General features: G+C 51.3%; 4 protein-coding genes across 4 annotated transcripts; 1 reads left to right on the top strand and 3 right to left on the bottom strand.

Annotated features, from left to right (window-relative positions):
* Window positions 1-286: 286 nt before the first annotated feature.
* On the bottom strand, window positions 287-2,252 carry LTHEOB_1072 (uncharacterized protein; the record flags this gene model as incomplete). Its single annotated transcript, XM_035507396.1, has 2 exons — window positions 287-1,831; window positions 1,884-2,252. The coding sequence occupies 2 exons, from the start codon at window positions 2,250-2,252 to the stop codon at window positions 287-289; spliced, it is 1,914 nt and encodes a 637-aa protein (XP_035367419.1).
* Window positions 2,253-4,052: 1,800 nt separating this feature from the next.
* Window positions 4,053-4,807, bottom strand: LTHEOB_1071 (GAF domain-containing protein; the record flags this gene model as incomplete). The annotated part of the gene is made up of 4 exons (XM_035507385.1): window positions 4,053-4,467; window positions 4,561-4,589; window positions 4,637-4,741; window positions 4,805-4,807. The coding sequence occupies 4 exons, from the start codon at window positions 4,805-4,807 to the stop codon at window positions 4,053-4,055; spliced, it is 552 nt and encodes a 183-aa protein (XP_035367418.1).
* A 1,027-nt stretch (window positions 4,808-5,834) lies between these two features.
* LTHEOB_1070 (Dienelactone hydrolase) lies at window positions 5,835-6,140 on the top strand (the record flags this gene model as incomplete). Its single annotated transcript, XM_035507374.1, has 1 exon — window positions 5,835-6,140. One exon carries the CDS (start codon window positions 5,835-5,837, stop codon window positions 6,138-6,140), a length of 306 nt encoding a protein of 101 aa, XP_035367417.1.
* A 3,892-nt stretch (window positions 6,141-10,032) lies between these two features.
* On the bottom strand, window positions 10,033-10,589 carry LTHEOB_1069 (Fatty acid oxygenase; the record flags this gene model as incomplete). Its single annotated transcript, XM_035507362.1, has 2 exons — window positions 10,033-10,445; window positions 10,502-10,589. The coding sequence occupies 2 exons, from the start codon at window positions 10,587-10,589 to the stop codon at window positions 10,033-10,035; spliced, it is 501 nt and encodes a 166-aa protein (XP_035367416.1).
* Window positions 10,590-12,738: the final 2,149 nt, after the last annotated feature.

Below are 12,738 nucleotides of genomic sequence, written 5' to 3'. Positions count from 1 at the left end.
CGACGGTTTGAATAGCTACAGACCTCGTATTCAACAGGAATGTAACTGTAACTGTCGCTTACGTCTGGAGCTGGTAACAACGATCCTTTTGGCTGAACATGATGGATCTGCTTCACTTCTGAAGTAAGCTGGGATCTAAGACTATTAGCACAGGCTCTTTCCATCTCTCCAGTCAACAGAACTGCTCTCAGGTTTGCGAACAGTATTCTTATGGAGTATGTTTCTCAAAAGCCCGCTCAAGCTCGAGTCCGATGATCTGACCCGCACGACGACCTTCCCACACGTCTTAACGCTCACGCAGATCAAAGCGATGGCTCTCAATCGCCCTCTCCATCACCTCCCGGAACGCCTCCCTCTCCTCCATCACCTCCAACCTCAGCCCCCTCGCCTCCTCCACCCCCATCATCGGCCAGTCGTCCACCTCGTTTAGTACTTGCTGCACCAACTCCTCCGGCAACCTTCCCAACACGCCACTCCCCCGCACCTCCCCCTCCCACCACCCCTTCTGCTGCGGCGCCACATTCGCCGTCGACAGCACGCGCCGCGCCGGATCGACGAGCAGCAGAGCGACGACCTTGCGGTGGCCGGGCTTCGTCTTGTCGGCCAGTTCGAACGGCCGCACGCGGCGCTGCAGCACGTTCGGGAACGCGAGCATGCGGCCCTCGCGCATCGAGACGTCGCCAATTTCCTGCACGGCAGCGGCCCCGCCGCCGTGAGCGGCGTCGATGCCGTAGACGAATTCGATGCCGCCGCGGTCCGAGGGGGAGGTGCGCTGGTAAGGCAGGGAGCGGATGTGCTCGCGCTCGATCTTTTGCCGGAAGGAGAGGCGGCCGGCGCCGGCGCCGCTGCTGCTGCTGTCAGTGGGTGTAGTGGAGGAGTCGACGACGTTCGCGCTGTCGTAGCAGTACAGCGCCGTGGCGGCGATGTGCTCGTTCAGGTGGTGGCCCTCGATGTCCCACGGGCCGCCTTCGTAGCGCGGGCTCGACGGCGTGAGGTGGATTGCAGTGATCCTGATGATGACTTGAAGGCCTGTCGCGGCGTAGAGCGCGCGCAGGTCGGTCAAGGGCTCGGGCATGGCGGACGCGGAGTAGGCGCGCGGCGAGGGCATGTATAAGAAGCGGCTCACCATGGCGCGCTCCTGCCCGACTAGCAGCTCCTCTACCCCGGCTCGCTCGGTGGTCAGGGTCCGGTTGAAGCGAGACCATTTCGGACCGTTGGCGGATGGGACGCGTAGGTCTTCGCGGGCGGTCCAGCGCGCGTCTTCGTGCGATTTGGTGTAGCCGAGGACGAGCGACCAGAGCGGGATGGCGGCGGCGATGAGGCGTTCTAGTGCGCGGTAGAGGTCCTCGTGCTCGGCTGGGTGGAGGTTGTTGATGTAGCTCGTGATCTTCACCGAGTTGTCTTCTTCTTCGAAGTGGACGTCGCAGGGCAGCCACTGGAACTTCGTGGAGAACGTTTTGGCGTCGTGCTGGACGAAGGTTTCGGATTGGGCTTCTTGCCACGGTGGGACGTGAGTCTGTTCGCCGAAAGTGAAGCTTTGGAGAAAGTCGTTGAGGCCGATTGTGCCGTGAGGGAGAACGCGAGTGCGGCCGTACACTAATGGGAAGAGACAAGGGTCGACGAGGTTGAGAACTGTATTGTTTGAGCCAGGGTGCCAATCTTTTTGATTGTCGGGGACGTCCTCAAGCGGCTTCATTGCAGGTCTGAACTGTTGCTTCAGTTCCGATGAAACAACGGCGTCGGACTTGACTACACCTGTGTCTGTGTTCAAGATCAAAGTCATCCCCGTCTCTTCGTGCAACCCGGCCTTATGGCGGACTTCTTCTATGCACTGTGTTGTTACAGTAAGCATGAGACTGCCCATCTTCTACAGAAATGCTTACGAAGTCAAACATATCCGCAGTGAACCCCTGTCCAAATTCTTTCCACTCATTCACAGTTCGGTTGTCTCCATGGTCGTTTACAATTTCGGATTTCCATTTCTCGACGACACTCTTGTCAAACACCTTCCGGCGCCATTCGTCCTTGTCTGTAACGTCATTTATCATGGCCAGCATGTTCTTCTCCCTGACCGTGACTGCTCTGGCTTTCCAGTATCTCAAAGCATGAGGAAATGGTACACTTCCTGCAGGTACCGGAGTTGAAGAGTTTCCAACATCAGGTTGATAATTGACAGGCAGCCCAAAGCCGGGTATGCGGAGCCGCTGCTCGCCCTGGGCGGGCTCGATGGTTGATGATGGGTCAGCCGACATAGTAGTACCCCGGGAGTGCGTTGCTTGAATCTACAACAACGGAGAGGTCGTCGACAAACTACAGCAAGCGCGGTTGGTACTACGTCGGCTCGAAGGGAAAGTTGGTACAGTGTTGGTGCGGTGCTTGTACACTTTTTTTTTTTTTTTTTTGAAAATGTGGCCCGAGTTGGATAAGACCTGGAGTGAGGAAAATCAGCTTTAGTGTTTGCTGAATCTGCAGGATCTTTGGTTATGTACTCAGAGTACAAGATTTTGGGCCGTACTTTAGGCAACAGCGGGCAGAGATTGCTCCGCACGGTCGCAGCCAATGTTGGTCCCCCACAGACAAACCATAGGCTAAAATGGTGGTCTGGCCTTTAGTATCCAGGTCGCAAGTCGAGTGTAAGTATTGTATTGGATGATGTAGAAGACTTTGGTACTTCGACCTTTCATACTCAGACTTAGCAACAACGACTCCATTTAGGCGCTGTAAATTCTTACATTTATGCATTCTCGTATCCAGTTCCCTTGGTATTCGTGTTGGTTACCAAACAAATGTAGCAACAAAAAGTTATTTGTGTCACTGAATTTGTCAAGCCAGCAGCGTCAAGTGGGCGCACATCCTTCCGCCATCGTGCCCCAAAACCTATATCAAATCATTTGACTAAACTGGCTTGCTTTCGTTTCATGATATTCGTTTATAGGGATATCTAAATTCTGTAAAACAACTCAAGCAGCCGAGGGACATATAAACGGCATATCCGGGGCCTCTCTTGCACCAGGACATCCACCAACATGAAGCTACTCATGGCACTGCTCACACTTTGCGCCTCTGCAAGCGCATACCAATTACTCCCCGACCAAGAAGCCCTGATGTTCACCTGGTTCCGACTCTATTTGTATACAAAAGTTGAGGATTTCGGCTATGAAGACTATTCCGAGCCCTTTCATACCGTCATCGCGAATGCCAACGAGTGTGGAGAGATCACGCCCCAGTGGGCCAACCGGACTTTCGGAGCCGTTAGGTTCCCAAACGAGAATAGAGCCGTGTGCACAGTCTACTCGTAAGTTCTACACACTGATTGAGTTAAGAGAAAACCGAAATGCAATGAGGACCAACTTCCCAAGAGCTGACTTTTTTTTTTTTTCAGAACGCCGCGTTGCGCGAGCGGAGCTTTCACGTTGCCTCCAGGAGAAAGGACTGCTCTCAACAAGCAAGTGGCCAGCTACAGGTGCAAACTCACGGAGAAGGGACAAATTCTCACCAACTGTCAAGCCAAAACGGATTGCTGGATCAAAGATTTGCCTTCAGTTGACTTCGATGAAAATGTATCAGGGTCCGATTCATGATTGGCCATGATTATGAGATCTGTACTCCTTCATTTCTTTCAATGGCTTCTTCATTCTCTTTTGACTATGAGCAAGTAAACGCGGTCTTCTAGTGGTTCTATCTTTTTTTTAGACAGCATATAAAATGACTAAAATGCTCTGAGCTCACTTAAAAAATTATACATGCAATTGGATATGACTGGTACAAATGAAAAACATACTTACATCTTGAAAGGGTTCGATTCTCAGAAGACTAGCCAATCCTTTCAACCAGCGCGTACAAATTATGCACCCAGTTAGAATGTATTTTTTACTCTATTTCAAGTGGACCTCGAGAGAACCTCAAAAAGCTAGAGGCTGATAAACTGCTGTACGCCTGATAGCGAAGCTTGGATAGATCATTTAAGAAATAGGCTGGCGTAGCATTAATTTCATGCTCTGCGTGAAGCGCACCATCAAGCTGCGTAGTCGAGCCCTTCTCTCAGCCTGCTCTTAGAAGTCGCAGGCGCCCGCCAGCAGTGCGGCCAATTCCTCCAAGTATTTCTTATCCTCCTCGTTGAACCCTTCCAGTTCGGCACAGTCAATATCAATGATGGCGACAGTCTTTCCATTCTGGACTATCGGCACCACGATCTCGCTCTTGCTCGCGCCGTCGCAGGCAATGTGACCGGGGAACTTCTCGACGTCGGGCACAAGCTGCGTCTGCTGGGATGCCGCCGCGGCGCCGCACACGCCCCTACCGAAGCGGATGGTCTGGCAAGCAACCATGCCCTGGAAGGGGCCGAGGATCAATTGTTCCGGGGTCGAGGGATCGAGGACGTAGAAGCCGGCCCAGTTGACGGCGGACGAGGGCGCGGGAAGCGAGTGGAAGGCGTGCCAGAGGAGGGATGCGACGTTGGCCGTGTTACTGTGGTGCGCGTCGGATCAGCTCAAGTCCACCATTGGTTCCCGGTATGACGTGATCGTGGTGGTGGGAGAGTGAGCGGGAGCAGGCGCGTACCAAACCTTCAACACACGCACAATGAGCCTCTTGTCTTTCCAATTGCGTATGCGCGCAGCCTTCACGCGACACGTACCCAATTCCTCTGGCCGTCCATCAAGGCCTTTGCCTGCTCGAGGACTTGTGCGTAGACATCAGCCTTAGCCAGGCCGGCGGCGAAGGTGGAGGATTCGGCGTGGACCTTGTCGCGGAGAGATCAGTCGGCTGGATCATGCCAGTTGCCGGGCGGTTCAGTATCTTGTACCATATTGGGGAATGCGAAGAGGCGGGTGTTCGGTGAAGCAGCGCGAAAGCTCAGAGAGTGACGCGATTTTGTTAACGGCGCGTAAACTCCGAAAGCAAAGTCGTGGCCGATCATGTTAATTTGTTCTCCACGTTCGACGCCCACTCGCTCTCGCTATCGCCAGCCACACATTTTCCTGTCGCGCCGGCCCACGCACTTTGCCCCTTGATTTCGGAGACGAGACCGTCGTACTTCAAGATTTCTACCTGGCTGATCTCAATATACGGTTGCTATAAGGTAACTTTGCTACCCGAGGGACCGCTTTCTGAATTGACCAGAGTCTACGATTTCGAGATCGGGCCCAAGGAGGGAAAGAAGAAGATTTGTATTTCTCTCAAGTCAGAGGACTAGGACCCAAGCGTCCGACTCATTGGCGCCCTCGGAAACAGAATCCTGGAGCCTAACCTTTTAAAATGCCCCCGCAACCTCCTCGTCTCAAGCTTTCCGACATTCCTCTCTTTTTGCGTCCCTTTGAGCTTGTCTTTGGTCTCATCACAAGGCCACATCATCCTCCCGTCCTCATCTGGCTTTCGTTCGCTGGCTTCGTTTACGGAAACGCCGCTCTCTTCCCTCCGTCTCTGCAAATCCTCCGCGCCGTCACCAATTACACGAGAGAAGTCCCGTTGTCGAAGCGCCGGAACAGCCAACCACCCCTCCGCGTCGTCTACGGGGAGCTCTAACCTGCGTGAAAATTCGGCCTTTTCCGCTGCGCCTCGATCCTTCACACGGAATATCCCAAACAAACATGATTCAGCAATGCTGCGCCGCAGGCGAGATCCACACCGGCACTCCTTCCGGCCGTCGTGTTGACAAGATTCACGGATTAGACTGCTACATCGCATCACCACCTGCAGGCATTGAGCCAAAGGGTGTGATTGTTATCCTTCCCGACGTCTTTGGCTGGAAGCTTGTCAACACCCGCATACTCACCGACGCCTATGCCGCCAAGGGGAACTGAGTCGACGCCGTCTTCACGGCGCATCCGTCCAACATGCGCGTCCCGGCGGATGTGGAGACGGTGAGGTTGCTGCTGAGCGTCGCTGCGGCCGAGTTCGATGCGAGGTTCCCGCGGGAGCAGGTGGATGTGGCGAGGGGGATTTTGGAGCGGAAGGGCAGGGAGGACGGGGAGGGGGCGAAGCACGAGGTGGTGTGGTATGAGGGGTGTCATCACGGGTGGGCGATTAGGGGGAACAAGGAGAATGAAGTTGAGGGGAGGAAGGGGCTGGAGGCGGAGGAGCAGGCGTTGAGGTGGTTTGAGGCGCGGTTTGCGGAGGTGAGGGCTCGGTCGGTGGAGTGAGGGTGGAGGGGTTTGTAAGAGAGGTGATTAAGTGGTATCTTAAGGGAGGTTTTTGTAAGTGCAAATCAGGACCTTGATGTACCCGGGTTTGTCAGAGGGCGACGGAAGATGCATGCCCTGAAAGAGAAATTAGTCCGCTCCCTGGGACTGGTTGTTCGAGAGAGTTGCCAAAGTTTCGTGCATAAACACACTGACAATCTGCAGCAGTATGAGCCTGTGCAAAGGAAAAGTTATACTGTTGTGAGTAAAACCGCCCGGGTGAAGCGAAGCAAGAGTATGAGTGAATGTGGAGGGCTCCAAGGCAATGGACGCTGTGGTTACGAGGCGCCGAGAGCAATCATGTCACCGAGATACATGTAGAAGAGGGGGAGAACCGAAAGCGTATAGATGAAACCACGAAGAATAAGCTGCTTACCTTCTCATTTTTGCGCCTCAGGTCCCCGAGAGGGCGTCGTTCTGGGAATAGAAATTTGCAACCTCTTTAAAACCGTGAACAATACTTTAAAGCTAACAGAATCATCGACTTCTTCTATGCGTGGTCTAGCGCACAAGCTTGAGCCAATACCAAGATGGTGATGTGGAAGTGACCAATGTCCTGGGTGGGGCTGCAACCACTACGTGTCAGAGCTTACTTCAAGCGCATAAGCAATGCAGCATGATTGTGCTCAGTAATGGCGGACGCTGTGGAGAAACGACAGAACTAGCGTTGGGTAGCCGTAAGGCGCTGGACGCCCAACATCTTCCAGGCCCGTACACCACGCAAGCGTGCAAAGACCTACCTCTATCAATTAGTGGGATAAAAAGGATATTTATAAGGTGTTCAGCGGCATCTTTGGTCTCTTGTTTCCAAGCAGTCTTGCAGTGCACCGATTTAGCGCGTATACGATGAGCTGCAAAGCCAAGACCCAATTGACTGACAGGCGCATCAATGAAGCAGCGAGACGTCGGTTGTGCTCACAAGGATTTTTGGCGCTTAAAGCGTGATCCAGTAATTTACCAAACCTGCGCGTACATGTACTGTGACTTGTTGCCCGCCTCACTTATTATGCGCCTCATGGGTACCCGAACATCCAATTAGACGCTTGGTGCGCATTTGCGTTTTACGCTCATGCATCTCCAAAATCTGCCTTGCAGGTGATTCCGCAAAGAGTTTCACCCCACCTCGTCCGCATTCCCGCTGTCTGCCTCATCAGACGACATTCCGAAGAAGACATTCAGCTCAAATTGCCAGCCATTCACATTTTCTGCGGGAAATACGGTTCAAGAATTCTCATTGCGTAACTCATCTGGACCGAGTCCAATTGTTGGTACCGCAATCGACCAATCTGCACGGGGATCTCACGAGAGGTCTTCAGGCTGTTGAGCTTCAGCCTTAGGGTGTCGAAAGAATCCTCTTTTAGCCCGAAGAAGCAGCACGTTGACCTATAACAAATTGTTATTGTCAAAAGACGAAGTGCCTATGGTTTGCGATATCCGGACCGCCCTCGGACAGTTTTGAGTGCGACATGGCCGACATGCTCAAGGTGGAACATCTATCGAAGCATCATCTTGAGCATACGTTGGAATCAGGCTCTCCCACTGGATCTCCGGTAGCTTACTCTTGCCCGATGAGTAGCTTTGAGGAGGATCACAGTGATTCAGTGCGTATAGAGCCAGGCTAAGCAGGCTTTAGTACTGTGATTGACACGAAGCCTACCTTGTAGCGAGACACAGTGGGCTCCACAAAACGAGTCAAGCTTGAGAATCATCGTTCGGCTCATGGGAAAGCTCACGGGCGGGAGCAATCGGCCCAGTATGCGGCAGTAAACAAACCACCGGGAGAGCAATTCAAGACCGGGGAACTGAAGACCAGAAAGCTTGCCTGCCCCTACTACAAGCGACACCCAAGGCGAGAAGGCAGACCGGTGGCCTGTGTTCATCCAGGCTTCTCTAACGTAGCAAGGCTGAAGTGAGTAGTATCCTGTTTTGATCCCTTCGTATATGATCTGATCTTGCTACAGAGAGCATCTCTATAGGATCCACAGGCTTCCCATCGAATGTCCAAGGTGCCGGGAACAGTTCAACAGTGACCAGGAGAGAACAGACCATCTCAGTGCTCCCGAAAGATGCACGCCGCAGCCGCGGGTATCCAACATGGAAGGTTTCGACAAAGAACAGGAGCTGAAGCTGAGGACCAAGAAAAGATCCAAGGGAGAAGGCAGTGAAGAAGAAAAATGGAAGGCCGTTTTCATGATCCTCTTTCCAGAAACTTCGCCGGGTGAGGTTCCATCTGCGTGTAGGTTCTGACTTTCCCCTTTGTCTAATGATACAACCAGATCAATAAACAGAATCTGACTCACATCAAGACCTCGAGACCGACATCTCGGCGCCACCTACAGAGCGTACAGATCAAGAAGCCAAAGTATTGAATGAGTTCGAATCGTTCAGCGACAGGCATATTCGTGGGGTTGTCAAAAGGCTGAACCAAAGTTCCTCTGTAGATCCTGCCCAGACGGACAAGCAGCTTATCGAAATCCTCCGGAAATGCCAGAGCGAGCTCTTCGGATCCTTTCGCCGGTCGGAAGAATACAAAGGTATTATCGGATCAAAAGCCGGAGCGAGCTGTGTATCATCGCGCCCTCATAGTCGCGCAAGCTCGGTGTCGAAATTATCTCACGATTCTGTAGGCATTGCGGTATTTAGTTACTAAGCTTGATGAGCTTAAATCTGCTATATGGAATCATCTTCTAACACTTGTCTACGTAGGGACCTGAATTCTACGACGCCCAAGAACAGAAACCAAATTGATCACCATACGCAGCCAATATACGTCGCAAATTTGCATTTTCCAGTCCTTCCGATCATCTATTGGAAATGGTTTGACATACGTTATACCACAAATCACGCTCAAAAGTGCGGAACTTATACGTCCCATTTCTCATAACATATACGTCTCTTTGATATATCCATGTTGTATTTTCCTTTCACTTTCAGTATGCCAGACACGGCCGTCGCACTTCGCTAGTCTCTTTTCAAAATAACGTTGATCTTTTAGTCTTTACGAATCTCATTGGTTGGTCTCGAACAAAAGTACAATTTTCAATATCCTTTTTCTGCTTCTGAAATTTGAAGAATATACGTACGTGTAAGCCCGTATCAAAAGGATATTTATGACTTATTTGATACATCGATAAACTTCGATTGGTGATCTGGAAGGTGGACAAATTCAATAGCTTACGGCTGTTTGCACTTTCAGGTGGTCAAATAGGGACCCCAATCTGCTTATCTCAATTGCTTTGCACATGTGCCCTATTTCTTTGCTTCTGCTCAATACCAAAAGTCAACTCCAGTTCATTCACTCGTTCATCCAAAACGCCGACTACGCAATCTACCCGTTTTCAACTCCCGCCACCAGGTCAGCCCTCACGTATGTAATTATGTGGTTCTGTTGCTCATTTAGAGGGAGGAGCAGCAGCTTTCAATTCATTCAATTGCACTGCTCAACGGAAGATTGTTTTGATAGTTAAATTTTGTCGTCCGAAAGAATGCTTGGTTGTAAACGAAGGACGGCTGAAAATAAGGAGGAGTCTCCGAAAATGTGATTAAGATACATTGATTTTTCGAGAAGCCATTTATGCTGGGAAGCAAGCAGAACAGAGGAGCTCTTGTCAATGAGTGAGTTTTCCTGTGATTGCTCACAGTGTATTCTTTGATATATTCTCGTCATCGAAGAAGAGTAGATGAAGAGAATATATCAATGGTGTATTCAATGAAGAGGGCCATTGGGGGATTTTGATGCGAAGCAAAGAACTTAAGGTGCCAGTGGTGAAATGTCCGGAAAACTCCGATGTTGATTAACTGAACCATTCCTCGAGAGACAGGCGGACGTCCATGGCCGTGAACTCACCTTTAATCAGCCGTTGTTGTAGCCTGATCCATCGTAAAAATCGTCGTACTGACTTGCGTCATTGGGAAACCAAGCATGAAAGTCTTCGGTATCACCTGGGAGATCATTGTGTGGAGACTGCATGGGGTAATCCATCCCTACGTCATCATCTTGTGTGTGAACTCCTTCTGCTGCATTCGTCCCTTGAAAGTCCATGGAGATATGAGAGTCTCTGTAACTTCCGAAGATAGAGTTGAGGCGGATACGCAGAGAATCAACTATCCATCTTATGTCCAATACTCCATCGGGAGCCGGAGAAAACCCCTGTTGAACCTGCTGGGCAAGTTGTTGTTCCCAGTCTACAAGAGATGAGGAGATGGTTTGTTCAAGGCTGTTGATCAGCTCATCTTTCTGCTGCGTGGACATATCTTCGGCAGCATCTGAATGGTGTCAGCTTCGCATCTAACATACTGATCGTTACCCTGGCCCGACTTACTCGGTAGAGGAATGTTATCTTGGTCAGATTCATGGAACAAGACGCTCCAGATGACACGCCACTTTTGCATCTCTGTCTTGCCTCTCATTTTGTCCTGCAGGCTTCTGTTTTGATCCTCCCCGAATTTGAGGCGACATGCATCGGAGTTAACCCTGCAGCGAGGATTCATTCTCTCGTGTTGGTGCAAGTCTCTGACTTCGTGGTAGCATCGGCTACATAGCGATGGCTTGTAGTGTACGCGTCGCAAGTGTTCTCTATAGTTGTGTCAGAGCAACATCATCACACGTTATCAGCGATTAGACCAAACTTACTTCAGTCGTGGGATTGACTGGAAGTTGCTTTTTCGGCAAGAATTCACAAGCCTGGCTTGTGGGAATCTCATCCAGTATGGGCACGGAAAGCCTTCGACATCTCCTTCCGCTTTCCGCTTTGAGCGATGATTTCGTCCGTCCTGCTCGTCATCACCCTCGTCTCCATCTGGGTGATTCGCCTTCCCTTGCTTCCCTTTGTGAGGCGCATTCAAGATTGGTTGACCCGATGTGTCGTAGACACCCTGGGCCGCATACGTGGTCATATGTGAGTTGCCATTGTGCCCAGGCCGGCCCGATGTTGGCACATTCTTCCAGTTATCCGTGCCGTAAGCGACAGGGGCAATTGTCAAGGATTCGGCTTCAAGCGACAAGCGGTAGTTGAGATCATGCGCGAGCTCAGAAGAGTTGGCACTGTAGTCTGGTGTAGGGCTGCAGGAGAACGAAGTGGTACTGAAATCTTCTTCGGGTGAAGATCTGGTAGCGGGGGTGCCTTTTGGAGCGATGTTCGTGAATCGGGTAGCTTGCCGATCGGATGGCGTTGTTTGTGTTGCACGATGTGGCAGCTTGTCAGAAGTGCCAGTTCCATAGGCTGCAGATCGGCTTGTCTTCCGAGCATCTTGCATTGAGTCAATATATTTACAGGTGGTATGGTAGTGAACACACTCACTCACTACCTCCCCTGCCGATCTAGAGCTAACCCGATGTCGTGGGTCCATTCCCAACGTGCTGCGTTGCAATGAAAAAAGAATAATGAACGAGTTGGTGTATCTTGTAGCTAAGGTACGGTTATGAATTTAGTGATTAGGGACGGTTTCGGGGAGCAGATAAAGGACGAGTAATGCGCAAAATTCCGTGTGCGCATTTGCGCGATACTCATCGGCGGTAACTGCTGTGTGGAAGGTGAGCGATGGCGCAATACGCGAATTTGGACTCCGACAAAAAGCTGGCGGGCACTGGACTTCTTGAGCGTCCTCCGAAGCATAGTATGAAGGACTTGGACTTGGCGGCTTACTTGCATAATTGTTGCGAGCGTGGCCATGGATGATACGCCAGGCACGCGCTCATTTCCAAGAAATGACAAGACTCCGTCCTTCAGTCTGTTAACTGGCTCCATGTGGCATTTGGGCGCTGGTCTGCAGCCGAGTTGGGCAGCGCTGCAAATAAGCATGTCATGGCAGGGCGTTGAATCTACCAATGAAGATACTGCTGCTTTGTAACGGGGCAACTGCGTGAACACCATAGTTCATCGAGTTGTAGCCAATGGCACAGCAACCCCACACTATTGATGCCTGAAGTGTTTCGGTACTAAGAATCTGGAACATCGAGGATCGTAGGAAGGACATTGGTCAATGAAGAAGAAGGAGGCACGAGGACAGGGACTTGGCTCCGAACCAAATGCAACTAGTAGAATCGAACTGTCATAGTTGCTCAGGCAGAACGAAGGCGTAGGAGAGAACAATATTCCCTCTCTTCAAGTTTTCAAACGAACGTAATGACGTGTATATTCTGTTCACTTTCACCTTTCTTCCCTCGAACTTTGCGGTTCATGCTTTCCATTCCCCTTCCCCAAGTAAGAGAAGGGTGAGGTACCTTTATTCCCACCTGGTCATCTGCCACCCTGCACTCCTGGTGCGCGATAGCGTCATGTGGGCATTTGAATTCTCGCAGAACGAGCAAGCTCTCTGCATTAGTGCAGTTGATTTTGAGCTGATGAAGTTTCAGCCACGGTCCGCAGCAGAGAAAAACAAAAAAAACCTGAAACGCGCGTCCTTGCGTGCAGCGACTGCGCCGACTTTGCCGCAAGCACACAGCCTCAGCCTCAACGCCGATCGCTCCTGGCCCCCAACCCGCAACAAAATAGCCGCGAGCCTCGCCCATCATCGCCTCCTCTAAATGTAGTGTTGCTAATCTTGCGAAGCTGCTGCG

Source organism: Lasiodiplodia theobromae (genome assembly GCF_012971845.1).
Source record: "Lasiodiplodia theobromae strain AM2As chromosome Unknown scaffold_3, whole genome shotgun sequence".
In the NCBI taxonomy this organism is placed as follows: domain Eukaryota; kingdom Fungi; phylum Ascomycota; class Dothideomycetes; order Botryosphaeriales; family Botryosphaeriaceae; genus Lasiodiplodia; species Lasiodiplodia theobromae.
The sequence above is the reverse complement of the archived record's forward strand: the minus strand, read 5'-3'. Positions and strand labels throughout refer to the sequence as shown.